At 49.9% G+C, this 26,341-nt stretch overlaps 11 protein-coding genes across 11 annotated transcripts; 6 read left to right on the forward strand and 5 right to left on the reverse strand.

The window, feature by feature from the left end:
• The first annotated feature begins 297 nt into the window (after positions 1-297).
• Positions 298-3,646, forward strand: FOBCDRAFT_224223 (MCM2/3/5 family-domain-containing protein). The gene is made up of 3 exons (XM_031184818.3): positions 298-699; positions 766-3,238; positions 3,295-3,646. Exons 1-3 carry the CDS (start codon positions 419-421, stop codon positions 3,412-3,414), a joined length of 2,874 nt encoding a protein of 957 aa, XP_031040460.2. The 5' UTR covers positions 298-418; the 3' UTR covers positions 3,415-3,646.
• Positions 3,647-4,509: 863 nt separating this feature from the next.
• FOBCDRAFT_240258 (uncharacterized protein) lies at positions 4,510-9,614 on the reverse strand (the record flags this gene model as incomplete). The annotated part of the gene is made up of 7 exons (XM_059610286.1): positions 4,510-5,265; positions 5,362-7,580; positions 7,632-8,121; positions 8,283-8,408; positions 8,453-8,642; positions 9,148-9,188; positions 9,516-9,614. 7 exons carry the CDS (start codon positions 9,612-9,614, stop codon positions 4,510-4,512), a joined length of 3,921 nt encoding a protein of 1,306 aa, XP_059464968.1.
• FOBCDRAFT_224228 (mitochondrial F1-F0 ATP synthase subunit F of fungi-domain-containing protein) lies at positions 9,405-10,602 on the reverse strand. Its single transcript, XM_059609651.1, has 5 exons — positions 10,379-10,602; positions 10,280-10,294; positions 9,974-10,124; positions 9,845-9,910; positions 9,405-9,785 (listed from the first exon to the last, which is right to left on the reverse strand). Exons 1-5 carry the CDS (start codon positions 10,424-10,426, stop codon positions 9,760-9,762), a joined length of 306 nt encoding a protein of 101 aa, XP_059464969.1. The 5' UTR covers positions 10,427-10,602; the 3' UTR covers positions 9,405-9,759.
• A 60-nt stretch (positions 10,603-10,662) lies between these two features.
• FOBCDRAFT_161978 (ETC complex I subunit conserved region-domain-containing protein) lies at positions 10,663-11,447 on the forward strand (the record flags this gene model as incomplete). Its single annotated transcript, XM_031184821.3, has 3 exons — positions 10,663-10,902; positions 10,968-11,072; positions 11,138-11,447. The coding sequence occupies exons 1-3, from the start codon at positions 10,724-10,726 to the stop codon at positions 11,445-11,447; spliced, it is 594 nt and encodes a 197-aa protein (XP_031040463.1). The 5' UTR covers positions 10,663-10,723.
• A 333-nt stretch (positions 11,448-11,780) lies between these two features.
• Positions 11,781-12,962, reverse strand: FOBCDRAFT_274511 (CTLH/CRA C-terminal to lish motif domain-containing protein; the record flags this gene model as incomplete). The annotated part of the gene is made up of 4 exons (XM_059611490.1): positions 11,781-12,251; positions 12,429-12,624; positions 12,812-12,888; positions 12,918-12,962. The coding sequence occupies 4 exons, from the start codon at positions 12,960-12,962 to the stop codon at positions 11,781-11,783; spliced, it is 789 nt and encodes a 262-aa protein (XP_059464970.1).
• An 877-nt stretch (positions 12,963-13,839) lies between these two features.
• FOBCDRAFT_224240 (uridine kinase family-domain-containing protein) lies at positions 13,840-16,297 on the forward strand. The gene is made up of 9 exons (XM_059609652.1): positions 13,840-14,439; positions 14,488-14,565; positions 14,625-14,674; positions 14,737-14,881; positions 14,940-14,982; positions 15,038-15,123; positions 15,183-15,252; positions 15,304-15,535; positions 15,593-16,297. Exons 1-9 carry the CDS (start codon positions 14,242-14,244, stop codon positions 16,074-16,076), a joined length of 1,386 nt encoding a protein of 461 aa, XP_059464971.1. The 5' UTR covers positions 13,840-14,241; the 3' UTR covers positions 16,077-16,297.
• Positions 16,298-16,763: 466 nt separating this feature from the next.
• On the forward strand, positions 16,764-19,258 carry FOBCDRAFT_224243 (uncharacterized protein). The gene is made up of 2 exons (XM_031184826.3): positions 16,764-19,014; positions 19,061-19,258. Exons 1-2 carry the CDS (start codon positions 16,950-16,952, stop codon positions 19,075-19,077), a joined length of 2,082 nt encoding a protein of 693 aa, XP_031040468.2. The 5' UTR covers positions 16,764-16,949; the 3' UTR covers positions 19,078-19,258.
• Positions 19,259-19,326: 68 nt separating this feature from the next.
• FOBCDRAFT_133960 (ribosome biogenesis protein Nop53/GLTSCR2) lies at positions 19,327-20,696 on the reverse strand (the record flags this gene model as incomplete). The annotated part of the gene is made up of 2 exons (XM_031184827.2): positions 19,327-20,491; positions 20,542-20,696. 2 exons carry the CDS (start codon positions 20,694-20,696, stop codon positions 19,327-19,329), a joined length of 1,320 nt encoding a protein of 439 aa, XP_031040469.1.
• A 442-nt stretch (positions 20,697-21,138) lies between these two features.
• Positions 21,139-22,295, forward strand: FOBCDRAFT_37652 (ras family-domain-containing protein). Its single transcript, XM_031184828.3, has 6 exons — positions 21,139-21,270; positions 21,322-21,347; positions 21,409-21,497; positions 21,550-21,679; positions 21,770-22,048; positions 22,098-22,295. Exons 1-6 carry the CDS (start codon positions 21,224-21,226, stop codon positions 22,151-22,153), a joined length of 627 nt encoding a protein of 208 aa, XP_031040470.1. The 5' UTR covers positions 21,139-21,223; the 3' UTR covers positions 22,154-22,295.
• A 270-nt stretch (positions 22,296-22,565) lies between these two features.
• Positions 22,566-23,467, reverse strand: FOBCDRAFT_202047 (ribose 5-phosphate isomerase A-domain-containing protein; the record flags this gene model as incomplete). Its single annotated transcript, XM_031184831.3, has 2 exons — positions 22,566-23,008; positions 23,065-23,467. The coding sequence occupies 2 exons, from the start codon at positions 23,465-23,467 to the stop codon at positions 22,566-22,568; spliced, it is 846 nt and encodes a 281-aa protein (XP_031040473.3).
• Positions 23,468-24,341: 874 nt separating this feature from the next.
• FOBCDRAFT_37674 (Inositolphosphorylceramide synthase subunit Kei1-domain-containing protein) lies at positions 24,342-25,450 on the forward strand. Its single transcript, XM_031184832.3, has 2 exons — positions 24,342-24,517; positions 24,603-25,450. The coding sequence occupies exons 1-2, from the start codon at positions 24,476-24,478 to the stop codon at positions 25,338-25,340; spliced, it is 780 nt and encodes a 259-aa protein (XP_031040474.2). The 5' UTR covers positions 24,342-24,475; the 3' UTR covers positions 25,341-25,450.
• Positions 25,451-26,341: the final 891 nt, after the last annotated feature.

Below are 26,341 nucleotides of genomic sequence, written 5' to 3' on the forward strand. Positions count from 1 at the left end.
ACGATATTGGCATGAATCTGGATAAACTGGTATTTTTGCTATCATATAGACTCTAAACGCGAAAGTCTATAGATATAGAGATACATTATATCCTCATTATCATCTCTATCTATCATCGCGATAATTCATGATGATACATGGATAGCGCGAGCCAATTGGTCAACTCTGGATGCAATCAATTAAAGTCGCGTCACGTAGTTAGCCCCTCTACGTGTTTTGACGCGTCGCCCTGTAATAAGCTTAAGCGCCAGGGATAACCCCACACAGCATCCGTGCCTTTGCCCTGGCAACTAAAATCTCCCCTCGACATTCAACAATCAATTCATCTACCAAGACTCGGTCAACCAAACCATTGCGTGCATCGTCACTTATCAACTGTCAAACCGGTACAGACGATCAATATAATTCAAGCGCCGCAATGGCTACTCCCTCGAGCGATGCCGGCTTCATGATGTCGGATGCCCCCTCGCGGGCTGCCCCGACCCCTAGACGCAATATGGGCTTCCCCTCGTCTTCCTCAGCACGCCCACGAGGGCCTCCTTCAGAGAATATGGGTGCCCCAAGCGATGATGAGGGTGATGGATTTGCGGATGATCAGGTTCCACGAAGCTCAAGGATCCCGAATTCTACTGAGATCAGTCGTGTTGAGGACAGAATTGGCCTGCTGGTTCAGGAACACTTTGAGTCCTTCATCGAGAAGTGAGTGCATCTACATAGACTCATTATACACATGGAACGTTGCCTAACCGTTCTGTGTGAAAATAGCTTTGCCGAGGACCCTATCAGTGCCCCAACGCCAAGCGCGCCTACACCCAGCGCTGTCACTACAGACAAGTACTATGTTGCCCAGATCAAAGGCATGCGCACATACTCGCTCTCGACATTCTACGTCGACTATAGACATTTGGCTGCATGGGAGAATGGCAGTTTGGCGGATGGTGTTATGCGCCAATACTATCGATTCCTCCCCTTTCTCACCGCTGCTTTACACAACATGATTGCAAAGTACGAGCCTATGTACTTCCGCGAACATCGCCAGCCCACAGCCTCGAGCAATCTCACGACTTCTGCGGCCAGTCATCTCGGCTCTGCCAGCCAATCCGAGTCGTCACACCGCAAGAATGAGCACCAACAAACCGACAAGCTCTTCTCTATCGCATTCTACAACTTGCCTCTAGTTTCCAGAGTCCGTGCCCTTCGAGCCGCCAACATTGGCCAGCTTCTTTCTATCTCTGGAACGGTCACTCGAACATCCGAAGTCCGTCCCGAGTTGTCTGTCGCTACTTTCACCTGCGAGGCTTGTCGCACAGTTGTGCCAAATGTTGAGCAGACCTTTCGATACACAGAACCTACCCAATGCCCCAACTCGACATGCCAGAACCGTGTGGCCTGGCAACTTGACATTCGTCGCAGTACCTTCGTCGATTGGCAGAAGGTTCGAATTCAGGAGAACAGTTCCGAGATTCCTACAGGCAGCATGCCTCGAACTATGGACGTTATTCTGCGTGGTGAAATTGTTGATCGCGCCAAGGCTGGAGAGAAGTGCATCTTCACTGGTGCCCTGATCGTCGTTCCTGATGTCAGCCAACTCGGCCTTCCAGGATTGCGACCGACTGCTATCCGTGACGACCGTAATGCGCCTAGAGGAGCCGATGCTGGTGGAAGTGGAATCAGCGGTCTCAAGGCTCTGGGTGTACGAGACTTGACATATCGTCTTGCCTTCCTTGCCTGCATGGTGAACCCGGACACTTCAACATCTGGCCAGTCGGCTGCCAGTGGCGCTGCCGATGTTGTCAATGCTTTGACACAGAACACAGCCAACGAGGGAGAGCAGTCAGTGGAAGATGCTCAAGCTGCTGTTCTAGCGTCCATGAACCCCTCTGAAATTGAGGACCTGCGAGCAATGGTCCACGGTGACCATATCTATTCCCGTCTTGTGCAATCTATTGCTCCCATGGTCTACGGCCATGAGGTCGTTAAGAAGGGTCTGCTGCTCCAACTCATGTCTGGTGTCCCCAAGAGCACGGCTGAGGGTATGCAACTTCGAGGTGATATCAACATTTGCATTGTCGGTGATCCTTCTACTTCAAAGTCCCAGTTCTTGAAATACGTGTGCTCTTTTGCGCCCCGTGCTGTTTACACCAGTGGTAAGGCATCGTCTGCCGCCGGTCTTACTGCTGCGGTAGTCAAGGATGAAGAGACAGGCGAATTTACTATCGAGGCTGGTGCGCTCATGTTGGCAGACAATGGCGTCTGCGCTATTGATGAGTTCGACAAGATGGATATCGCAGATCAAGTCGCCATCCACGAGGCTATGGAACAGCAGACCATCTCGATCGCAAAGGCCGGTATTCAAGCCACGCTGAATGCCCGAACCAGTATTCTTGCAGCTGCTAACCCTGTTGGTGGTCGTTACAACCGCAAGACGACCCTCCGCTCCAACATCAACATGTCGGCACCTATCATGTCTCGTTTCGACCTCTTCTTTGTTGTCCTCGACGAGTGTAACGAACAAGTCGACCGCCACTTGGCAGAGCACATTGTTGGTATCCACCAGTTGCGTGACGAGGCTGTTGAGCCCGAGTTCAGCACAGAACAACTTCAGCGATACATTCGTTTTGCAAAGACTTTCCGACCTGAGTTCACTGACGAGGCCAAGGATGTCCTCGTGGAGAAGTACAAGGAACTTCGCGCCGACGATGCTCAAGGAGGCGTGGGCAAAAACTCGTACCGAATTACAGTCCGTCAGCTCGAGAGTATGATTCGTCTCTCCGAGGCTATTGCCAAGGTCAACTGTGTGGAAGAGATTAGCTCTGAGATGGTTGTCGAGGCCTACAACCTCCTGCGACAGAGTATCATCTCCGTGGAGCACGATGACGTTGAGGTGTACGACGAAGAACCCGAAGAAGATAGCGAGACACTTCTCCGTGCCGCTGATGCTGCTTCCGGCCGTGGCCAAGAACACGACGCAGTCATGGAGGAAGATGACACACAGCCTGGCCGTAGCAGTGTTGCCCCTGAAAGAAGGAAGCAAACCATCACATACGACAATTACATCAAGATGGTCAACATGTTTGTTCAGCATATTACCGATGCTGAGGTCGGTAACCTCGAAGGTGTTAACGGCGATGAATTGGTCAACTGGTACCTCGAGCAGAAGGAGGATGAGCTCCAAGGTGAGGACGACTATCACCGAGAAAAGGCTCTCGCCAACATGGTGCTCAAAAAGATGGTCAAGGTAAGCAACATACATCCATTCCCCTTTCCAAGACTTATACTGACTCGAAGTTACAGGAAAACATCCTCATGGCTCTCCGCGGCGAAGGCCTCACAGATGGTGACGCAAGCTCTTCAACAGATCCCTCCCAAATTATGTATATTGTGCACCCCAACTGTGCGGTCGAGGAAGTCTAATTATCTGTCTAAAACAAACGAGAAATTATAAATGGAAGGAGGCTAATATGCATGTCATGACTTAACGCCTTGGAAGACGGGCGTTTTAGGAGTTTGTGATACTACATTGTCGACTTGTTTCATCTTATTGTGAGCGACTGTATATCATCGGATGAGTGGAATTTTAGAAGGGGATCTTGTTACAAGGATGTTGAATATGATAGATACCATTAATGTACAAACGTTGTATGAACAACATGGCAAATAAGTGTGGCATACATGTAGCGATTACATCTCATCTCATAACATCATCAGCACCATATAGTGATATACCAGGGACATTCACTTGAGGCACTTAAAATGCGCGAAATTTGTATGATTGATCAATCGTCTGTCTGACAGAGCCTCGTACGCACTCGTTGATTTCGTCAAGGCGTAGAAACGCTCATCGTTCCCATCATAGTGATCTCTCTCCATAAGTCCGTTGCGGCTGTTTCTGATTTCCAGGTTTATCTGATCCAGCTCCTTCATACAAGAAGTACAAAATAAGAAGGGGAAAAAACCTAGCACATTCGATTATCGCGAACCCAGTCCCGACCCAGAGTAAAGCAGGTCATCAAACTTGTTACTCAGACGCCGTCCTCCCTTCCCCTGTCATCGAGAACATGGCGCATGTTTCAATTGGTTTGGGTTGTATGTGGCCCTTAAAGAGCCTGTCAAGTCCCCCCTTCCAGGCGATCTTATCATTTTCACAAAAAGCAATGCCCGCCATGTATGCTTTTATGAAGACAAAACAGAACCCCGGTGTTATAAAGGGAGATGAAGAAAAAACAGAAAAAAGGTATAGCGTGTTTAACATGTGCGTAAGAAGCAAATGCTAGCACGTTGAGAAAGCCTGCAGTATATGGCTGTGCAGACAATTTATGTAGAAGCTCATTCCATGATATCCTGAAGACGGACATCGGAATGGTGGGGGTCGCTATGTACTGGGAGGTGAGACCAATGCATCAGCAGGTAAAGCGATAAACACAAGATGCGCTGCGAGTATTATGTAATAGACTGAGGATGGCGTCAGGCCGGTGTCTCGGCCGGTTTCCTCCAGCTTGCTTTGCTTTCCTAAGCAGCCAAAGAAGCAGGATTACTTGGGGCGCGACCCCAGTCAGAACCTCGACCGCGGTAGCTACCACGGCCTCCTCGACCTGAGCTTGTTGGGGGATGCTCTCCTCGGGAGCTCGACACATCTCGCTTGCCTCCTCGACGTTCATAGCCAGAGCCCCGGTTTCTGGGACCACCTCGTCCTTGCGAACCTCGACCACCTCGAGTTGCTGAGAAAGGAATAGTGACAGTTCTGGCTTCTTGCATATTAGGAAACATGATTCTCATAACATTGCCGCCGCCAACAACGTCGGCAGAGAAGTAGTATGGTTCCATAACAGTTGGCTGAACTGCAAATTTCTTCGGCAGAGGCTTGTTTGGTGCTAATGCCGGCTGCCAAGCGGCTTCGGGGGCCTTGTGTGGTAGTCGAATTTGAGGTAAGGACCCCATCTCTTGCTCTTCAAAACATTCCTCGGCCATGGGTTTGGTGACTGGTGACAAAAGGCTCTTGTCAAAACGGGCGGGAGCTGAAACATTGTTCCTAGGTAGAGAAACCGTGGCTGAGTCGTGGTGAGCAACATGGTCCAGAGCACTCTTGCTTGCAGGGTCGACGCCAATTGACCTTTGGGGTGGAGATCTTGAACTATTACCAAGCAAACTGTTAATTCGGTTCTGCCACTTCTCTTGAGAAGACTCCCCGGCCGTCAATGGTGCACGATTAGGGCTCACAGGGCCCCGAGCGACATCCTTGAAGGATGGTGGGTGCGCCCAGCCGAACTGTACACGATTTGAGGGAGGTTGTGAGGCCGCCATAGATGGGGGTAGCTTCACCACAGGGTGAGGCTTTGGAAGCGACACATGAGGTTTCATAACATCACCCTCGTAAGCTGGGTGGCCTTCCATCGTGGGTGGCGGGGGGGTTGGCGATTTGGATCGCGATGGCTCATTTTCGTTGATTCTATCATGCGAGTCTCTCGTAGGGAAGAATCGAGATGCGCGGTTCTGTGAAGCTCCGGCCTGGCCTGGCACTCCGCCTCCCACCACTCCAACGTTATTAGGATCCTCCTTTGCATCATCACCAGGGCTCCTCCAGGGGCCAGCTGGCTGTGCTTCTTGAGGACCAATAGCGCGTCTTGTACCATCACCAGGAGCATGAACCTGGCGCCATGTATCTTTGATGACCGGTTGGGCATCCTCAAGACTAACACCACGTTCAGCGAGTAGGCGATCGCGCTCAACCCGCTCTGCTAATCGGCTAGCGCTCAGTTGTTTATCTTTTTCACCGACGGCAGTAATCCACTTGCTTGCCACATCAGATCCTGCCGGAGGATGAGGACCAGAGGAGCTGTATCGTGAAGGTCCAGAACCGATTGGGGCTGGAGGTTGAGGTCGGGCTTGAGAAGGTTGTCGTGGATTATTGGGAGGGGCGATAGGTGATGGCCCCTTGTTTCCTTGAGAACCAGGGCGATTATCCAGAGGTGCACGACCGATATCGGTGTTGAATGTGCCGTTACCGAGGCCTCGATCGTTATTAGGTGACCCCCAAACATTACTTCGGGGCTGCGAACCTGTACCCCAATTTGACACAGCTCTGTCCTGGCGTGATGCTGCAGCTGCCCCCCAAAGCTCACTAGGCTTGGCTTCTTGGCTGTGAGATACACGCCTCGCCGCTGGCGCTGTGCCCTGAGTGTGTCCAACTTTAGCATCAGAATCTTGAGGTTGCTGTCGAGCTGACGAAGCTGTTGCAGAGTGGTCACCATCCTGCTGCAATTGTGTAGGAGTTTGGTTTGCCACGCTACTATGGTCACGTTGTTGAATATGTGTTGGGTGTGAAGCATCGTCAGACTTCTCTGCGAGCTCCTTCTTCTCGGTCTTCTTCTCTGGCGCAGGCCCCATAGCATCCAACTTTTTCTGAATGCGCTCCCGACGTTCAGCTTCCTCACGGGCTTCTTCTTCTTGGCGTCGTTTCCTAGCTAACTCGACACGTTCTCGCATGAGCTTCTTCTGATATTCGACCTCTTCGCTAGCAGGTTGAAGGGGAGGGGGTGGACCGGCAACTTGCTCAGGAAGAGGTGCAGGGTGGTGTGGTTGCGCAAAGGCAGGATTTGGAGAACCTCGAGGAGGCATCCAGCTAGAATGATGTTGCCCCCTTGGTGGGCCATGCGCCGAGGCTGAAAGATTGGGGGAGACGAGGCCATCAACGGAACCAACGAAAGACGGTCTACGGCCTTCCTGTAATTCGTGAGGGGCCAGGGGCACTTCACCTCCCTTATTCATACGCTGCATAAATGAGCCACTTCCGCCACTAACATTAGATGATCCCCGTCTTCTAGCGAAAGGAGGTTCCTGAGAAACTCTATTGGTCTGGAAAGCACCCGAGGGTTCAGCTGGATAATCCGGTTGGGGTGGTCGCTGTAATAGGGAAGGATGATGCCTTGGATGCTGTTCCATTCTCATCGAACCACGTCGATTGTCGTGTACAGGTTCGTAGCGGCCAGAATGGGAGTTAAACAATTCCCGGCCTCCGTGAGATGAACTGTCTCTCCAACGATTGAAATCATCCGCTGCAAATTCTTTTGGAGGCGGCGGAGTCATGCCCTTATTATGTGACGGTCTAGCAAGACTGGCCTGTTCTGGAATAGGTGAAGCCTTCTCGACCGGAGGTAGAGGCGCCCACGGGGACTTGACAGGTGCCGGGGGAGCTGGAGGTTTGGCAACAAGAGTTGGTTTTTCCTGGGAGCCACTCTTCAAAATCAAACCCTTGCCCTGGGCCAGATTACTCGACTTCGTCAGGGGGGAGCTCACAGCAACAGGTGGAGCTGGAGACCGTGGTTTATCGAGGGGTTTGCCCTTGGACGCAACAGAACCACTGTCTGATGGCGGTGGTGGATGCTCGTCTGGGTGAGGGAGCGTCGTCTTCGTGCCATCTCCCCAAGTAATAGCTTCAGGGGCCCAGTCTTCATCGTCGTCGTCGATGTCTGCCCATTTGTTTTGCCCCTGTGCATCATCTTCGTTCAAACGACTGGCCATGTGGATTCCATACTTCTTGAGCTCCTCATCGGTGAACTTTTTGGGTTCAGGCGGCGGCACAGCTACAATTTCGTTAGTTCATTAAGTCGGCTGATTCAGGATGTTGCACGTACGTCGGTTTTTGTTCCAAACTGCATTTGCATCAGGTGCACTACCGGGCTTTCCCCCATTCACACCACCAGAAAATCGAGGCGATGAATCGCGAGTGCTGCTACCGGTCTTTGCTATAAGGCGAGGTCTTGAAGAGGATAAGGTTGCCGATGTCGTCGGGGGCGTACTGGAACCGGCAGGCTGTTTCTCGGCGGCCTTGGTCGCAGCACTGTTGGCAGTCGCCTTTGCTGCGAGGAATGTTTTATTGACCGAGACAGCCTTGAAGGCAGGCTTCTTGACTGTGGAGCCTGCGCGGCCATGAACTTTCTCTCCATCCTTCGTCTTTGAAGCATCTGCGCGTGATGCCTCTGTATCTGAACCTCCGCTGGCACTAGCATCGGCGGAGGTGAGTTGATCTTCGACGCTTGTAATGTGCTTGTTTTCGTAGTCATCGTTGCCGGCACTGCCATTCAAATTCGAGCGGACGGAGTCGACATTTTCGGCGTCGGGCGACTTAGTTCATGAGAAAGTCTGTTAGTAAGGCTAGCTACAGCAGCTCGGCTAACTGAAGCTCTAGGTTCGAACAGGTAACGAAAAGGCCGCAGTGTGCCAATTTCGCCAAAAACAAAACGGTTGGAAGTTTACTTTCGCAAAGCAGGGAAGATGAAACGTACAGGCTGGGACTGAGAGGCAGTGGCATCGGCAGCTTTATCAACGGCAGCCTCTGTTGCCATCATACGTGGTAAGAATGCGCCGGTCGTGGGGTAAGCAAAAGAAGCCCTCTTGATGAGTTTCTCCGCCTAGTCTCGTCGATTTCTGGTCGGACTAGAGTTTAGAGGCAGACGAAACGTCGGATCTCGAAGTCGGGATCAGTTGCGACACCGCGGGGCGGGGAGGGCACGAGTATCGGTAGTGGGGATCGGAGAATGTTACGGGTATAGAAAGGCGATCTTCGTTCGTCCGATTGCGAGGTATTTGATACGATGCTCGATCCAAGAGTCGGGGGTGGGATATGAGGAGGAGAAATCACCAAACTGCAAGGCGTGTCAGTTGCGAGGTGTAAGGTGAGGTTTCAATGTACCCGGAGTAACTGCGGCTGATGCACTGGTGTTTGTGATGTGGAAGGCCAGACAGACAGACGCCAGTTTTCAGAGACCCGAAAGTGATGCTGGAGGCTGGGTTAGGCTTAGCAGCCAAACGATAAGGGGCTGGGATTGGCCATCTGTACCCAGCCCCTGACTGCCAGTAGCAGGGCTGCCGGGACCAATTCCAGCTGCTAGCTACCAGCTACAAGGCCGGTACGCCCTGGAGCTTAGGGGTATCATCAAATGGCTTGTCATCATGGAGCCGAATGACTCTACCGGCCACTCAGCTGATCAGAAAGGGTCTGATCTCATCTAATTTTGGATGCAAGGAACCTGATAGCAATATTCATGAGAGTCATTCAATATCACTAGATGTCATTAAGCATTTGCTGTTACATGAAAATAGGTCAATAAGGCGAGCAGTGCATCCTCTGTAATAGGCTTTGGTACGTACACTAGGTGTCTAATTGGCTTCCTTCGGTGACACCTCACATCCTGCAAACAATGCAGTTTAACGTCATGTTATATTTTTCATTGTCCAGACCAACTCATTCACTTAATTAACTGAGTATACATACGTCTATACCTTGTCAAGACTGGATTTATGCTTACTCCGATGACCGGCTGAGTCTACACCATAACATGATATGTTGAAAGTGATTAGTGTGTACACTACAGTATCGCAGGTTGTGCAGACTTGATAAACCTGAAGGAAAGCCGAGAGGAATTCTTGACGTGCAAAATTTAGCAACTCAAATATCGGTCGGTCTCTGTGCAGAATGCGGAAGAGCTTGAGAATGCAGCACCACCCAAAAAGCTTACAATTCTGACAGAGGTATGGATACACAGAAAGCTTCCGCTCCGAAGGCACAGCACTACGTAGAACAAAAGAACAGCGCATAACCAAAAACGTGATGGCATTGTCACATCACTTGCTTGTTAGAGATACATGGGGAAGCCAAGGCGCGTGCTCGACCGCGAAGTTTCCGGAGTTTATATGTACACGACCCCCGCTCCCTCTCACACAATGATCCATCTAAGGTATCTAAACGCCATTTTAAGCTGCTTAGTGAGCGTTGTTCTTGTGGTGGCCTAGATGATTCCAGCATTAGCAAACAGCTCCCCTTCAACGCTGTGATAGGGATACTTACGAAGGTGGAAGTAGTAGTTCTGGACGTAACCGATGCTGACAAGGAAGACAATCAGGTGAATGATAGCTATAACACAATCACTGTCAGAATCCAACATTTAAATCCAATCTTGAGAGAGTGTGTCCGTACGCTTGCCAGTGGGGTTCTTGCCGAAGTGCTTGGCCTGGTATCGGCCGAGGAGACCCTTAGCCTTGACCTCGGGGGCGGCACCTCGGGGGAGCTTCTCGTAGAAGCTGACGACACGCTGCATGCGGATAGCATCAGGAGCAGCGCCAATGGCCTGTGGTGGATCGAGTTCTGTCAGCCTTCTGAATTTCCATCATGACGAAATTTCCCTCCATTGTCGATCGTCCATAAAAGTCCTCATCCATCCAAAACTCGTCGAGATCGAAAACGAAGCTCCATAGGATAATAGTTTCATCGTATTCTGCGTACCTTAGGAGAAGCGACCTGTTTTTGAAAATCTGGTGTTAGTAACGGAATCAATCGGAGCACCGGGGGTTTGCGCCCATAATCGAAGGGGCTCTCTCTGACCTTGGGGGGGATGAGCGTCGAGAGCGCTCGGCGGGTGACGAAGCTCATGATGTCGGTATTTCGGGGGGGTTCGAGTCTCGAGAATTGTTCCGTCGAGGGTCTGCGTGACGCTCAATTGCAAGGGCTGGAGTTTGAGGTTCTGTCGAGATGAACGGTCCCGCCCAGGTCAGGTTCTTGCCGAAAAGCACTCGTTCCGCGACTTCGGCAAAACAACTGATCCGCTCCACCCAATCAGGACCACGCCGTTCAAGCTTGCTTCAACCTCAGAATATCGCCGCAGTCCACCATCACTCACTTCAGAAACGACAAGCCCTTATCGCCAATTGAAAGCTACCGCCTTGCAACATGGCCGCCCTCCGATCTCAGAGTGCGGCTCGTATGCTGCGAAGCGCTGCTGCGCCCAGAGTCGCCCTCTCCGCCGCACCCCGACGATTCCAGAGCAACGTCACTCAGGCCAGCGGCACCATCACTGGCCCTGTTACCAGCGAGCCCGACTACAATATCGAGGCTGACAAGGCTACCTCGTACGATTCCTCGAAACGCGATTGAAAATTGGAAAGATGGAATACCAGTGCTGACTTAATGCCAGCACCTACACACCTGTCCCTCGATCCGTCCAGAATGGCAGCGAAGAGATCCTTCCCGCTGCTGTGATCTCAGGCGCTCCCATGGAGCTCCAGGCCCGAACGGTTCGGTTCGTCTGCCCACATACATGACTCGAATGTCGTCAAAAGCTTCAGGAACTAACAATTACTACAGCATCTACCAGGAAGCTAAGCCTGCGACTCAGTCCGGCGACTGGCGCGGTCGACGCTGGCGAATGGATTGGGATATTCTTCCCAAGGGACATCGATGGGAGAACCCTTTGATCGGTTGGCAATCTTCGGGTGATTTTATGCAAGGCACCCACATCAACTTCTCGAGCAAGGAGGATGCTATTCACTTTGCTGAGAAGCAGGGTTACGAGTACTTTGTTCAGGAGCCCAACTCTCGCAAGTTTGCACCTAAGGCTTATGCCAACAACTTCCTGTACTCTGCCAGGAAGCTTAAGCACATCAGGACGAAATAGATGGCTCGGACAGCCCGGCTCCACGTAAATATGTTATAAAGGCTCATTTAAGTTTAGTAACTTTCAAATACAAGAAACCTTAGGCAATGTCACGCGTGAACTGCCATGTATGATGAGTGAATGATTAACCTTGCCTCTAGGATGCTGTCGAGGCCTACAGCCTATTTATGACAGCCTTTTCAGAACGCCCGACAGCCAGCCTTTGTCTTAGTCTTAATCCTTACCATTAGGATGTCAATATTATCCCAAACGCCAAGCGCTACTGGACAAAGCACAGCGCCACACAATCAAAAATACTACTCTTTGAACATGCCTCCAGGTCGGGTATCAATATCACGTTGTAATCATGGGGTCATGTCCATTTCCGGGGTGAGGTCTAGGGCTGTCGGGTTCTTCTCCGTTCAAGCCAATATCCAGTCGGTCAGGTAAGTTTTTACGCTTATCTCGGGCAGTATTTTCGGCCCAGACACGCATTCTGACGAGCTGGCGAATAGCTGCTTCACGTCTTCGGGATTGTCTTTCAAGGATGGCCCGGTTTACGCTGTCTGCAACTTCTCGTCGCAACTCTGGCTCTAGCAACGCTGCTAACTGGGGCTCGCGCGCGTCAGATGGAATCAAGAGCAGTGCCATGGTCCTCTCCAAGTCTTCCAGAAACTTGGGGTTCGTGGGTGCTTTGGGGCCCAGTTCCTCAGTAGCGAAAGTGAGGGCTGGTTGGATATCTCCAGTCGCATTACAAGCGCGAATGAGTTCTATGAGCTGAAGTCGTAGCAGGGTAAAATGCAGTGCCTTATCTCCATCTAGAATCTTTATGTCGAGTTAGCGACAATACATTCCAAATTTATGAAACTAAGAAGTGAAAGGAAAGATAATCATAAAAAGTGGTTGTTCCTCATCAAAGGCCCGAAGGCTCTATGAGTGGTGCATGTAAAACTCGTGTTCTAATCATATAAAACTTGGGTACAAGGAACTGGAAATGCATACCTGTGGGTCAAACTCATTGAGTGTTGTTATTGCCGTCTTAATATCACCACTATGGATGCAGTTCTGGATCTCCTGCCTCGCTATAATGTGCTGCGTGTCCTGGTGAGGTTCGAGATTGGCTTCCTTAGAAAAGTTTGCTGCCGCATTCGGATACCCTTCCATAGTAAGATAGTCCAGTATTAGAGCGTTGATATCACTTCAAAGCTCGTTAGCAACTGCTGACATGAAAGTGCGTGCAACAACGAGATGTATTGAATGGTGGGTTCAGAAAAAGAAGATTGATATCGTGTTTCCGCATTATATGCTAGGAGAGATTCCCATTGATAGTGCGTTCATCACTTCACCAAGGTAGGTGACATGGCTGGAGGGGAAGAGTATCGTACCTTTTGGGAGACTTGACGTCGTGAACACGCCGGTCAAAGGCATGCTTGACGGGAGTAGCTGTAGAAGCAGATGACGTCTGATTCTCGAGTCAGCGCCCAGCTATACAAAGCTTGGGCTGAAGCTCGGCTTGTCGACAACAAAGCTCACCATTTTGTCTAATGATCCCAGCACGAATATCGCTGCGAGTCGAAGCTTGAACGGAGAAGGGTTAATCGACGGCACAGTATAGAAGCAATAGCCGGAAGTAGGCGATTCAGCGCATCGAGAATCAGGCCACAATCCAGGCTCGTGATCTGTATGCTACTCGTAGGAAAACTTTCTGTGTTTACTCCGAACGATGTAAAGAAAAAAGAAGAAAAGAAAAAAGAGAAGAGGTTGACGGAAGATGGAGGAGAAGAAAATATGATTGGGGGCTGGAGGAAAAGTAGCGCCGTGTTCGTGGGTCCAAAGCCCATAGCCTCATAACTGGGCTTGAGAGCCAATCATGTCAGCGAAAAGCTCCACTGAGCTCTGTCCTGTCTGCCTCAGGTCTCCATCAATGACAGCCCCGCCAAACCAAGGTAAGGTCCCTGAAAATGAGCTCCGTTGTATGCCGCGGCTATGCCATTGCTCTCGATGAATCGATTTGGGTTGTGCAATAACATCCATGATATGACCCTAATGACAATTTCAGGTGTCAATTCAATATTTCAGCTATAGTCCTTCGGGTATAATACAGCTAATGAGCTCTAATCCGAGCATCAATGATGGTCATGGTACCCTAACTCATGAGACCAATGTCATGAGCCAAGCCACAGATTACATGCAACGAGGTCACCATGATCGAGCTAGAGGCGTGATACCTACAGTAGAACAGGGCTAGACTTATTTACAGTAGCTTATCTCTTTTGATCGTGCGGAGAATGCAATGCGCCTTCGGCCTTCGCCGTCTTTCGATAGACACAGATACGGCATGAGGAGAACCCTGACGAGGTCAGGTCGATCGTCAAAACATGAGCAGGGCCAGGGCTGAGCTGATTTATCTTCTTACACTTTTGCTTTCTAACTCAACCACCAAAGTATATCTATATATCTACTATCACTCTCACTCTCACCTTTTCCTCTGACCTATAGCTACAACTGCTAGCAATAGCTCATCTCATCACTGAAGCTCTCACTGCTGTCCCGCTTCTTCTTGGCCCTCTGTGGATCACACACACGACAGGACCGTGCTCACTGCTCCACCAACAACGGGCAAGCCAAACCCTCGAGTCGAAACCTTGAAGGCACCATACTCGTACAGCTCGTGGACATTGCAGGGCTAGTTTTCGGAGAGGAAAGTTTGAGTTCTCCAGCTACCAAATATTCTCGCCTTTCGTTCATCCGATCCTCGTCCTCTTCGCCCCAAATCTTAGGTGACGGTGACCTCATCGAGAACTAGCCCACCGCAATGTCCGCCTCTGCAATCCTTGAAGTCAACGGCGGGCTCGAGAGTCATGTCACGGTTCAGAAGCGAGCTTACTATTCACCTCCTTGGGCCGATGTCAGCATTATCGGCGTCGCGGGCAGCTCAGGTTCAGGCAAATCGACCTTGTCCCAGGCTATCGTCAAGAAGTTGAACCTACCCTGGGTCGTTATTTTGTCAATGGCATGAATCCCTGAAACTATCCTTCGAACATAAGCTCATATATAACAGGACTCTTTTTATAAGACCTTGACACCCGAGCAGTCTAAACTGGCCTTCGCCAACGAATATGACTTCGACTCGCCTGACGTATGCTTCCTGTGACATAGTATGAACTGCCAGAATAACAACTGATGCTATTCTTATAGGCCATCGATTTCGATGTTCTGGTCGATAAGCTACGGGATCTTAAGGCTGGGTATGTGTAGTTGACGATGGCTTTGAGATTTATACCTCACTGACGTCTCACCATACTCACAGAAAACGGGCTGAAATTCCTGTTTATTCATTCGCCAAACATTCTCGATTGGACCGTACAACATCCATCTACTCGCCTCATGTACTTGTCCTAGAGGGTATTTTTGCGCTTTACGACCCTCGAGTGCTTGAACTGCTTGATATGGGTGTATGTTAAAACCGATGCCCTGTTGAAGCGTATGATTTGGACCTAACACTGAACTTAGATCTATTGTGAGGCAGATGCAGATACTTGCCTGTCAAGGAGACGTAAGTCTTGACGTTACGAAGACCTATGGAAGGGTTTCTGACCAGGTTGGTGTAGTTGTCCGTGATGTACGAGAGCGTGGGCGGGATATCGAGGGTATCATCAAGCAGTGGTTTGGATTTGTCAAGCCAAACTTTGAGAAGGTAAGCTCCCCGTATCAGAAACAGAGGATTTCTTACGAAGGCTAATTGACAACTTCAAGTTTGTCGAGCCCCAACGGAAGGTTGCTGATTTGATCGTACCGCGAGGAATCGAGAACAGAGTTGCCCTTGGTGAGTAGTCACAAGACCTTGAAAACCTGACTAAAACGCTCATGTTCGTAGAAATGATGGTTCAGTTTGTCGAGAAGAAGCTGTTCGAGAAATCAAGACATCACCGAGAGGCACTGTCCCGCCTGGAAGCAGCAAGTAAGGATTCACCGCTTTCTGAACGGGTCGTGGTCTTGGATGATACACGACAGCTCAAATTCATGAACACCATCCTTCAGGATATTGACACAGATCCTGAGGATTTCATCTTCTACTTTGACAGGCTTGCGAGTCTGATTATTGAACAGTAAGAGACTGAGAGGCTGTGAGTGTGAAAGACTGTTTGTTCGCTAACACTTCATAGGGCCCTCAACAATGCCCATTTCGAGGCCAAGAATATTGTAACACCCCAAGGATACGAATACAAGGGTCTTGTATCAACGGGTGAGGTCTGCGCCGTTATTGTACTCCGAGGAGGATCAGCGTTTGAGCCGGCGCTTCGAAAGACCATTCCCGATTGCCGAACGGGCCGTCTTCTTATCCAATCCGACTATTCCACGGGAGAGCCGGAACTTCATTACTTGCGACTACCTGACGATATTGCAGACCAAGAAAGCGTCCTACTTCTGGACACCCAGATGGCTACTGGAGGTGCAGCGTTGATGGCGGTGCAAGTCCTGGTCGATCACGGCGTGAAACAGGATCGTATTGTTCTAGCAACATACTCGGCCGGCAAGGTTGGACTTCACAGATTGACATCCGTTTTCCCAGAGATTACAGTCGTGGTTTGCAACATGCTCGACTACCAACAAGAACGATGGGTCGAGAAGAGGTATTTCCGCTGCTGATGGACCACTCTTATATATAGTATACGTTTGTCATGATAGATGATGGCGGAAGCTTGGAAACAACGCAGTGATAGTGGTAGTCAAATCAAGATTGACGATAAGGATTATCGGAATGCCCGGTAATTATATCCGTAAAGGAAGCAAATATGCGAACAGCGCTGCGTTTGGTTGCTGCGTCAGCTCTTCACAATCTTGAGATCCACCACAATTGGCATCTCATCAGCATCTGTAACGTAACTGATCCACGACTAGGATCCACGAAACGGGACGTCCGAAACCAACAGGATACTTGGAAAAAAGAGGAGCCACTGTGTGATATTTGACGCAAACCAGCCAAAGTCATGGCATGGCGGCCGACGTATCCGAGGGGTCGATATGGCTTCAAATGAGTACGTGGGTTTGTCTATGTGTGGCCTATGATTCAATGACGATGGAAAATGAGATATTGATGTTTGAAGTGCGATATGCTGTACGGTAGTGGAGTCGCCGATCTTCGGTTGTCATGGATCGCCAAGAAATTGGTGGTGATGAAGGAGAGCTCTGGTAATGACGTAGCTGTACCGTACAGTAGGTACCACCTCTGGAAGTCTCAGCTGCAACCACATGTCCAGTCTTGCAGCCCAGTTCATCCCTGGTTGAGCTCCGTAAACAGGAAGATCCTCTTTTAGATGCATGCATTACACAATACAATCGAAACTAGAAGACTCTTTTTTCTCTGCTTCACTCTTGTTCTCTTCTTGCATCATCCATTGAGTGTTCTCTCACTAACATTCTGTGCTTCTGCTCGTGTCATGATCTAGAAAGCACCAAACGTTTTCTTTGACCTCGTGGGCTTATCATTGACGTCGAACATCCCCCCAATTCCGCAAAATAATGCCCGTCTCTTCCATGATGGCCGCGCGACTGGCTCGCGCCGGTCAAAACAGGGCCATTACCAGCTCTCGATGCTTCGAACCATCTCTCGCTCCTCGCCCAATATACTCGTCGCAATCGCGAAGCTTCGTCAAGCTCACAGGGGCTTCGCCATCAATCACAAAGGGCTCTCCAGCAACTAGCCGAACCACCCGCCAACTACCCTCCCAGTTCTTCGTGCGCGCTCTATCAGGAAAACCACTTCCCCAAGGAAAGTCTAGAGCCCTTAATTTTTGCTACCGCCTAGCGGCTTGGGTTGGTATTTCAATATCAGTTATCGGCGTTGGTATTGTTGGCTTCTTCATCTACGATGCCAGCACATATTTCGAGCACCCCACTCAGAGCGATATCGATGTCTCAAAGATTGCCCTTCAGCCTCGCAGTGGTGGTGAAAAGAACCTGCCAATCGCCGAGGTATTCATTGATGATGACGACTCGGAGGAGAAGCGTCGCCTCAAAGACAAGCCACGACTGGTGATTCTTGGTGGCGGATGGGGAGGTGTTGCGCTCCTCAAAGAGCTGAACCCAGACGATTACCATGTTACTGTTATTTCGCCAACCAATTACTTCCTCTTCACCCCTATGCTTCCCTCAGCTACAGTAGGTACTCTCGAGTTGCGATCTCTTGTTGAGCCTATTCGACGAATTCTGAGCCGGGTTAACGGTCACTTCATTCGCGCCAAGGCTGAGGATATCGACTTTTCGCACAAGATGGTGGAAGTGTCGCAAGTTGACGCAAACGGCAAAGATATCAGATTCTATGTGCCATACGATAAGCTTGTCGTTGCTGTCGGTTCGACAACCAATCCTCACGGTGTCAAGGGTCTGGAAAATGCCTACTTCCTTAAGGATATCAATGACGCACGCATGATTCGAAACCAGGTCATACAAAACTTCGAGTTGGCCAACTTGCCTACATGCCCGGATGAGGAACGAAAGCGTCTACTTTCCTTCTGTGTCAGTGGTGGTGGCCCTACAGGTGTCGAGTTCGCTGCTGAGCTTTTTGACCTTCTCAACGAGGATTTGACGAGGCACTTCCCCCGACTTCTACGTAATGAGATCTCAGTCCATCTTATCCAAAGCCGTGGACACATTTTGAACACATACGATGAGACTGTTTCACGATATGCTGAGGAACGCTTTGCTCGCGACCAAGTTGACGTCCTCACCAACTCTCGTGTCAAGGAGGTTCTCCCCGACAAGATCATCTTCACACAGAAACAAGAAGATGGCACAATGATCACCAAGGAGCTACCTATTGGTTTCTGCCTTTGGTCGACTGGTGTTTCGCAAACCCAGTTCTGTCAAACACTGGCTGCTAAGCTGGGCAAATCTCAGACAAACCGACATGCTCTGGAGACTGACACCCACCTTCGTCTTAATGGCTCACCCCTGGGCGATGTATACGCCATCGGAGATTGTTCTACAGTCCAGAACAACGTTGCCGACCACATCGTCACTTTCCTGCGATCCTTGGCCTGGAAGCGTGGCAAGGACCCTGAGACACTTCAGCTCAGTTTCGCTGACTGGCGAGGTGTTGCTGAGGACGTCAAGAGACGATTCCCCCAGTCTATCAACCATCTCAAGCGCGTGGACAAGCTATTCAAGGAATTCGATAAGGACAAATCCGGCACACTCGACTTTGATGAGTTGACACAATTGCTAAAACAAGTCGACGACAAGCTCACATCCTTGCCTGCTACTGCCCAGCGCGCTCATCAGCAAGGACAATATCTTGCTCGCAAGTTCAACAAGATGGCACGCATGCATGAGGGCCTGAACGCCAACGACATTCGCGAGGGTGATGTTGATGCTGCTGTTTACAAGGCCTTTGAGTATAAGCACCTAGGCAGTCTCGCTTATGTTGGTAACTCTGCCATCTTTGATCTTGGTGAGGGTCGAAGCTTGGCTGGTGGTCTCTGGGCTGTTTACGCTTGGCGCTCTGTCTACTTTGCCCAGAGCGTGAGTCTGCGAACACGACTATTGATGGCCATGGACTGGACCAAGCGAGGTCTTTTTGGACGAGGTTTGTATCCCTTCCCATTTTCACAAACATCTCTGACAATAAACAGATTTAATGAGTTTCTAAATCTATTCTTATGAATGCTTAATATTTGTCATTTCTTTAGACCTTGAGTGAGGCGTTGGAGCTTAGTATAGAGGCATAGCAGGACTTGCGAAAAGCACGTTTGTAGACGCGATGTTGCTGAGGAATCGCAAGTCTAATTTGCATGATGGAGTTATGCTCTATGAGTTACGCTTGTGGGGCCTTTTTTTCGCAGAAAAAGCCGAAATATTATTTTCTCCCTAAAACACCTAGACGCCCATCTATCTTCTATTATATCATGAAGTCCTTGTATGTCCACTTCTCCGTAAACTTGCGCTTGGCCTGCTTGTGGAAAGCAATATGCCTTCTGCTCTCTACCTTGCCACGCACCAACATGCTTCGGTATCTGTCCCGGAGCATGTTGCCCTCAGGCTTGAGACGTCGCAGCGAACTCTCGAGCTCATCTGGAAGGACAAGCTCAAGATCTCGTTCAGGAAGCTTGTACTTGCCGAGCTGCTTGCGGCGCAACTTCTCGGCACGAAGCTCATCAATAGGGTCGGTTTCGTCGTCTTTTTGCAAGACAAGTGCCTTGTTGCGATCTCTCTCCTCAATCTCCTCGGCAATCTCCTGGATGCGCTGGGCTTGGCGACGGTGGGCCTTGAGGGCAGCCTTGTGTTTCGCGAGACGCTCCTCTTCCTTGCGGCGCTTGATGCGATTGCGCTGAGCTTGGGTCTTTCTCTGTGGGCGCTTGGCGGATGGCTTATCATCTTCAGCACCACTCTGGAATCCTTCCCATTCGGAATCCTCCTCCCACTCTGAAAGGTTGGCACGAGCCTCTGCGGCCTCCGCCTCAGCTGCTGATCGGGCTGCAGCCTCCTGCTTAATGCGCTCCTGTTCCTCTTTCTCCAGACGTTTGCGCTCAGCTTCAAGAGCCTTCTCGCTCTCCTCTTCCAGACGTTGTGTGTACTCGTTGAAATCAGGGTTGTAGCTGTATCCTCCTGTGGGCTTGAGGACAGCAGGCACTTGCTTGCCACTCTCCAACAAAGAAAGGGGCTCCTTCTTCATCGACTTTGGAGCCTTGGGCTTGACCTCCTCTTCCAAGAAGTTTTCGGGATCCTTCGCCTTTGGCTCTACAGGCATGTCCCAGATATCATAGGTGGCATCTTGTACTTGGACAGTGTTCTGATGTTCTCCATCGGCCACTCGCTTTAGTCGCGCGAGCTCCTTGTGTGACACCCAATCAGTCCTTTGGCGCTTCACAGGAAGAATTCCGTTTGTTGTCTTGTCGCCCGGTCGCTTGCGCATGGAAACGGCGGGCACGGGAGAACGGGCATTGATGATCTCGTCAGCCTTGAGGCCCTTCTTGATGTGCTTGTTGAACCTTTTGGGGAGACCGGCATCGCCCTTAGTATCGAGAGTGAACAAGTCTTCAGAGGACTTTTCCTTGATAACACCACTATAGAGATATTAGCAGAGCGAGAAAGAAATGCTTAGAGTTTAGCTCACCCAGCGATAATCTCCTTGTTCAATTCTTCAAGACCCTTCTGCACCTCGGTAACATCAACATTTTTCCTCCACGCCTTCTTTCCTTTTCGCGAAGGCTGGTTGAACTGTTTGGGAGCATCGCCTCCCGTGGCGTTCTTGGATTGTAACACTGGCATATTTGCGAGACCTCTCTGGAAAAGGATGTCGCGTTGTCGATAATGAAGAACGAAAATGCTGCTTGTCAATAGAAGTGGTGGGGGACCGATTTCTTTATTTTTTAGTGGAGCCGGGAGTCTCGACCCGCTACCTCCATATAAAATACAAAAGCAAAGCAATCAAGCGCTTGACTTGATGGGGACTCCGTAATGGACGGCGAGAGATATGTTCTTATCGGCACGTGCACCTTCCTCGGATTCGTTCAGGGTGGCCTCCATGTCATATGCTCCTGCCAAATCCAGGATCTAGACGCTCCTTTCTCCAGATTCCAGCTGGTAATTAGCCTTTTATCCCTACGATACAAATTGCCACTCTGAGGTCGCATCATTCTGTTATTCTTTCTTTTCTTGTGTCGCCAAGAAAGAGAACCTATTCCTCGAAGAAACCGAGATCGCATCCTTTCCAACGGCCTCATATCCATTAGCTTGACAGCTGTCAAATCCACCGTCCCTTACAAGCCTCCGAACGAGACAACAGGACCGCAAAGATGTCGCAAGCTGGCGGATCATACAATAACCCCTTGAAGAAGTTCAAGTGTGTACATCGAGAATTTATGTTTAAATCATTCAGCTAACAGATGTTCAGGTTGGTGTTTCTAGGAGAACAGAGCGGTATGTTGATGTCCGACTGCGGAACCGTCCGAATCAAAATCACTAATAACGATCACAACAGTCGGGAAGACCTCTTTAATCACACGATTCATGTATGATTCTTTCGACAACATGTATCAAGCGACAATTGGCATTGATTTCCTCTCCAAGGTCAGGACCGTGACAGCCGACTCCTAGGCCACACTAACATCTGCCCACTTAGACCATGTACCTCGAGGACCGCACGGTGCGACTGCAGCTATGGGATACTGCTGGACAAGAACGATTCCGAAGCTTGATTCCTTCTTACATTCGCGATTCAAGCGTAGCTGTTGTTGTCTATGACATCTCTAGTATGTGCCCCTGATGACCCCACTACCCGGCTACCCCCTCGCCGTCAATGTGGCTATGCACGAGTCGTGCTAACACCGCTCTTCGTATAGACGCTAAGTCATTTCAAAACACCAAGAAGTGGATCGACGACGTACGAGCCGAGCGAGGTAACGATGTTATTATTGTGCTGGTTGGAAACAAGACGGATTTGAACGACAAGCGGGAAGTGACCACACAGCAGGGAGAGGAGGAGGCAAAGAAGAACAACCTGATGTTTGTCGAGACAAGCGCAAAGCTGGGCCACAACGTCAAGAACCTGTTCAAGAGGATAGCACAAGCCTTGCCTGGCATGGAGGGAAGCGATGCCGCGGCGCAAGCTTCTAATCAGAGTGAGTATTTATGCCCGGCAATTCCGAAGGTAACTAACACGATGCTTAGTGATTGATGTCAAGACGAACAACTCGCAGCAGTCGCAAGAAGGCTGCGCATGCTAAATACGCCAACACCGATTCGGGACTGGAGTACAGGAGTGCCTGGGAAAACGCAAGCCGTACTCAAGATGCGAAAGAAGCCTGGCTACCTCGCACACAAAATAGGATATCAAGCATAGCGTGTGGATCTGAGTGCAAGAGCTTGTATAATACAACCAGGACTACGAGCCTACGATCGTTATATAAGAAACTTTAATGTTGATTCGACTGGCTTGTGCTGGTCAATCATTTCGCTTCTATCTCGTTACACTTTCATCAGCCATGCCGCTTCAGAACATCTTATTATATGGCTAACGATCCGTTCCCTTCACTTCATTATGATTGTTCTCCACATTTTGTTTATCGGGCTTGGCAATTATCCGTCAAGAACTGTTGCATCTTCCATGCCCCGTTCCCAGTTTATACTCTGGGCCGTTCAAGCCGCATTTTGTACTTGGACCTCACCATTGGCGAGGCCGAAATAAGCAGCAATTGGCTTCTGTGCTTGAAGTTGCTTGCCCAGCTTCACGGCTTCACTGCCGTTAAAGCCGTGGAACAGTCCAATTTCAACGATGCCAGGGGTTCGAACCAATTCCTCAGCGAGCGCATTAACTTCCCAGGCACCGTCCTTTCCACGACCATCCCCTTCCGACCTGATGTCCTTGGGAAGAAGCAAGGGAGAAAATGGGGCGTCAATAAGCCACATACCGTTGTCTGTCACGCATTCTCCAGCTTTGCTAGGGAGGCCTGAACGGACAACAGGGTTGGCTGAGCCCATTGCTCGAAGACGGGTCAAAACATCAGGGGCAGATAGGGGAAGGACCTCAATGGGAATGGTCTTCCAGGTGGTACATAATCTGGGAGATTGCTTTCGGTAATCTGTTAATTGTCAGTCTGTTTCAAATTTTTCAGAAACAAAAACACTCAGTGCATACCAGCGACGGCAATGAACTTCTTAGCAGCAATTGCTACCAGTTTCTCCTGGAACAGACAAGCACCACCACCCTTGATAAGATTGAGATCTTCGTCAACCTCGTCAGCGCCGTCGAAGGCAACATCAAGAGGAACAGGAAGCCCATCCACGACAGGTCTCTCATCAAGATTGACAAGGTTGAGACCAGCAGCGCGAATGAGACCCTTTGACTGGCTTCCAGTAGGAATAAAGGTCATTTCCTTGTAAAACTCAGGACCCTTGCTGACAATGGCGTCGACAACGTAAACAACAGTACTGCCAGAACCAATGCCGACGAACTTGTAAGAAGCATCGAGGTGGTCATTGACTGCCTGGTAGGCGGCCAATTTCTTGGCCGATTCGACTAGGTTTGCTGCTGAAGACATGGCTCTCGGATTGGACCTGTAAGTGAGACTGAGACCTTGAGTCTGTTTATAGCTGCGTATGTGGGTTGGTGGGATGTGCAGGACCCCGCGGTGCGGATGACGAGGGGTGGTGGGGAGATATCGTGGAGAAGTGTAGGGTAATTGAGTTGAGAAGAACCTAGCACCTGGAGCCAACGTTGTAGTTGAGTGGAAAGTATGATATGTGGAAGCTGAGGACAGTATGGATGGTTTCGGGATAATATAGTGTTTCATGAGAGAGTTTGTAGGAAGAAAAGACGCAGTTCCGACCAGAGCCGGCGACTTTCTAGTGGAGAGATGTGAAAGCCACTTCATGTAGGAAGAGAAATGGACCCTTTTTACCCAGGGTAGTCAATAAGCAAGCTTGGAAAAATACGGCAAAATAGAAAGTCAGGGTATCTACCAGGGCACGAATGGGCAGTCAGAAAGGATCACATGTGATTAACTTCCCTCAGTCACCCTCAACTCGATGGAAGTCAGATCAGGAAGATGTTCTGTTGTGTCTTGCGAATCACGAGCTGTGATTTAGCGGGCCAGCGAAACGAATATCTGAGGGGGATCAAGAGACCCAATTGGGTTTTTCTAAACCTACCGCACTTCACCTAGAAGAGGCAAGCACAAGCGCAGAAAGATTATCTACAGCTTGGGCGGGTTTGGGGCGGATTTGGGGTTGCAGCAAGTGACGTGATGGCTTGCTGTCACCACCTAAAACCCAAAAGATTTAAGATGATGAGTCAGCATTATGATTGGCTGACATGTTTCTAATTCAGCCCAGCTTTGTCGGTTACCACGTGATTTAAGATTACACCGGCAGTCTCGGGCGCAAGTTCTTGAAGCAGACCCTGGTTGCATCATTCATTTGTCCCTGTAATTTCGTTCTTCTCCTGCGCGTTCCTTATTCAGTCTCGATATCAACAAACGACGAAGAATAGTTCATTGAGTCCAAAGGTCCTGGAAGGAAACCTCATATTTTCAAGAGAACGCGCCGCCATGTCTCGGTTTACTCGATCCCTCCGGGTACCCCGGCCTAAGGTAAGGAGGAGCACGCGACTCGATCCTGATATCGTCTCATGAGGACGGCGATGAGGTCAACAAATGCTAACTGAAGTGTTTGCAGAGCCTATTCGGCATCACCAGCCTCCAGACCGGCGTCGAACTCATCGCTCTGGCTCTCGTCTTCAACAAGATCACTGGCGTTTACGGACTCCTGGCCATTCTTACTGGATATCAGCTATCTCTCCTCCAGCTCTCAACATACGTCTACTCTATTGCGGTTCTCGTAGGACTAGCGATTCTTATTCCTCACGTTCGGCGACAAAGCCCTTTTGAATGTTTGGCGCTCGCATGGCTTTACATCATCGATACCGTTATCAATGCAGCATACACCGCAGCCTTCGGCCTGGACTGGTACTTCTCTACTCAACTGAGCGAGACAACCGAATCCAAGAAGACGGATCTCCCTAACTTTGTGGCTGAGGGTATGCAAGGCCTGCGCAAGGAGGCTGCCATGCATGGAAAAGTCGTTCCTCAGGAAACGGCTGCCAGCATGCTGCTGATTGTTGGCGCGACGTTGATCCGTGTGTATTTCAGTTTCATCGTCATGGCGTATGCACAGCAGGTGTTGCAAAAGTATATGCAACTGATGATTCTGGAAGGCCCTGGCGTTGATGACCAAGAAGGTCCTTTCGCTGAGGATCTTCCTGACGGTGAGGGCCGCCGGGGACGCCTTGGCCGTTTGATGGTATCATGTGGCAGAGCTTACTGGCTTGACACCCGGGAGTCTGATGAATGGGCTCCCAATCTGGGAGGACCCAACAAGCCCGTCTCAGCGGGCACGCTCTCTGGCGAGGTTTAAAACCGTTTCATACGGAATCTACCGCGAATCACTGGGCGATCCTGATGAATCATTCTCAGGGCTAGAAGTCAGAGATGAATAATAAGCGGACAGGCCGGGAGGGAGAGGATGTTCTCTTTTTGCATTTCGTGGTGCAACATAGGACCGGTGTTTTAGGTTCAGCAATTCGCATGTTCATGGTCAATGGACCAACACGATAGACGGAGTTTGTTTAGGAAGAATGTGGCATCTTGAAGATGCAAGGGGAAACAAGCATGAAGTCAAGTCCAGTCTAACACGGAAAGTATGCCGAAGACTCGGCCGGCACGGAGGAAGAGCGGCATATGCGGCGAAATCGCGGCATGTTGTGGATCCTCTGAACGGCCGCTGCGGGCTGTCAGAGCGGATGAGCCGACACAAGATGTTGAGAGCGGATTGCGTGATAGGACGATCCCGGTTCAATGCTGAAAGACGTGAGAGGCACATGATATTATCTCGTCATTCCACACTGGGCTATTATGGATCGATGAGCACAAGGTTCTTCTCTTATATACTAGAGTTGTTCTGGGTTATGAATTGGGTACATTGAGTACAAAATATTGGGATAATGATAATACTTGCTACGCAGCTTAGCACCTAATACACCTTTGGTTAGACAATGAAATTGAATACTAAGATCTGTTCTTTCACAAACTGCTATTGTCATCACTGTTTACTTTCATCTTGATATGGTTATTGGATAGACCGGCCAATCACATTTGAGCAGTTAATCAATCAGTAAGCCTCAGTATAAAATAACTAGCCTCCGTGCTCGGACACTCCCGCCTACGGAGGCAGCGAGAAGGTATCTTCCGATATGGATGGTTAATGCCTGTGCTTCTTTGATGACTCTTTTCTTTCCGATGTATGACCTCAGACATCGTAAGGTCGTGAACATGGCAGACAGGATTACCAACTGCCTCCGTCTCAGATATGAATGATGAAATCGTAAAGTAAGCTCATGAACCTTCAGGACCTAATAT

The sequence above is a fragment of the Fusarium oxysporum genome, chromosome V (genome assembly GCF_013085055.1).
Source record: "Fusarium oxysporum Fo47 chromosome V, complete sequence".
In the NCBI taxonomy this organism is placed as follows: domain Eukaryota; kingdom Fungi; phylum Ascomycota; class Sordariomycetes; order Hypocreales; family Nectriaceae; genus Fusarium; species Fusarium oxysporum.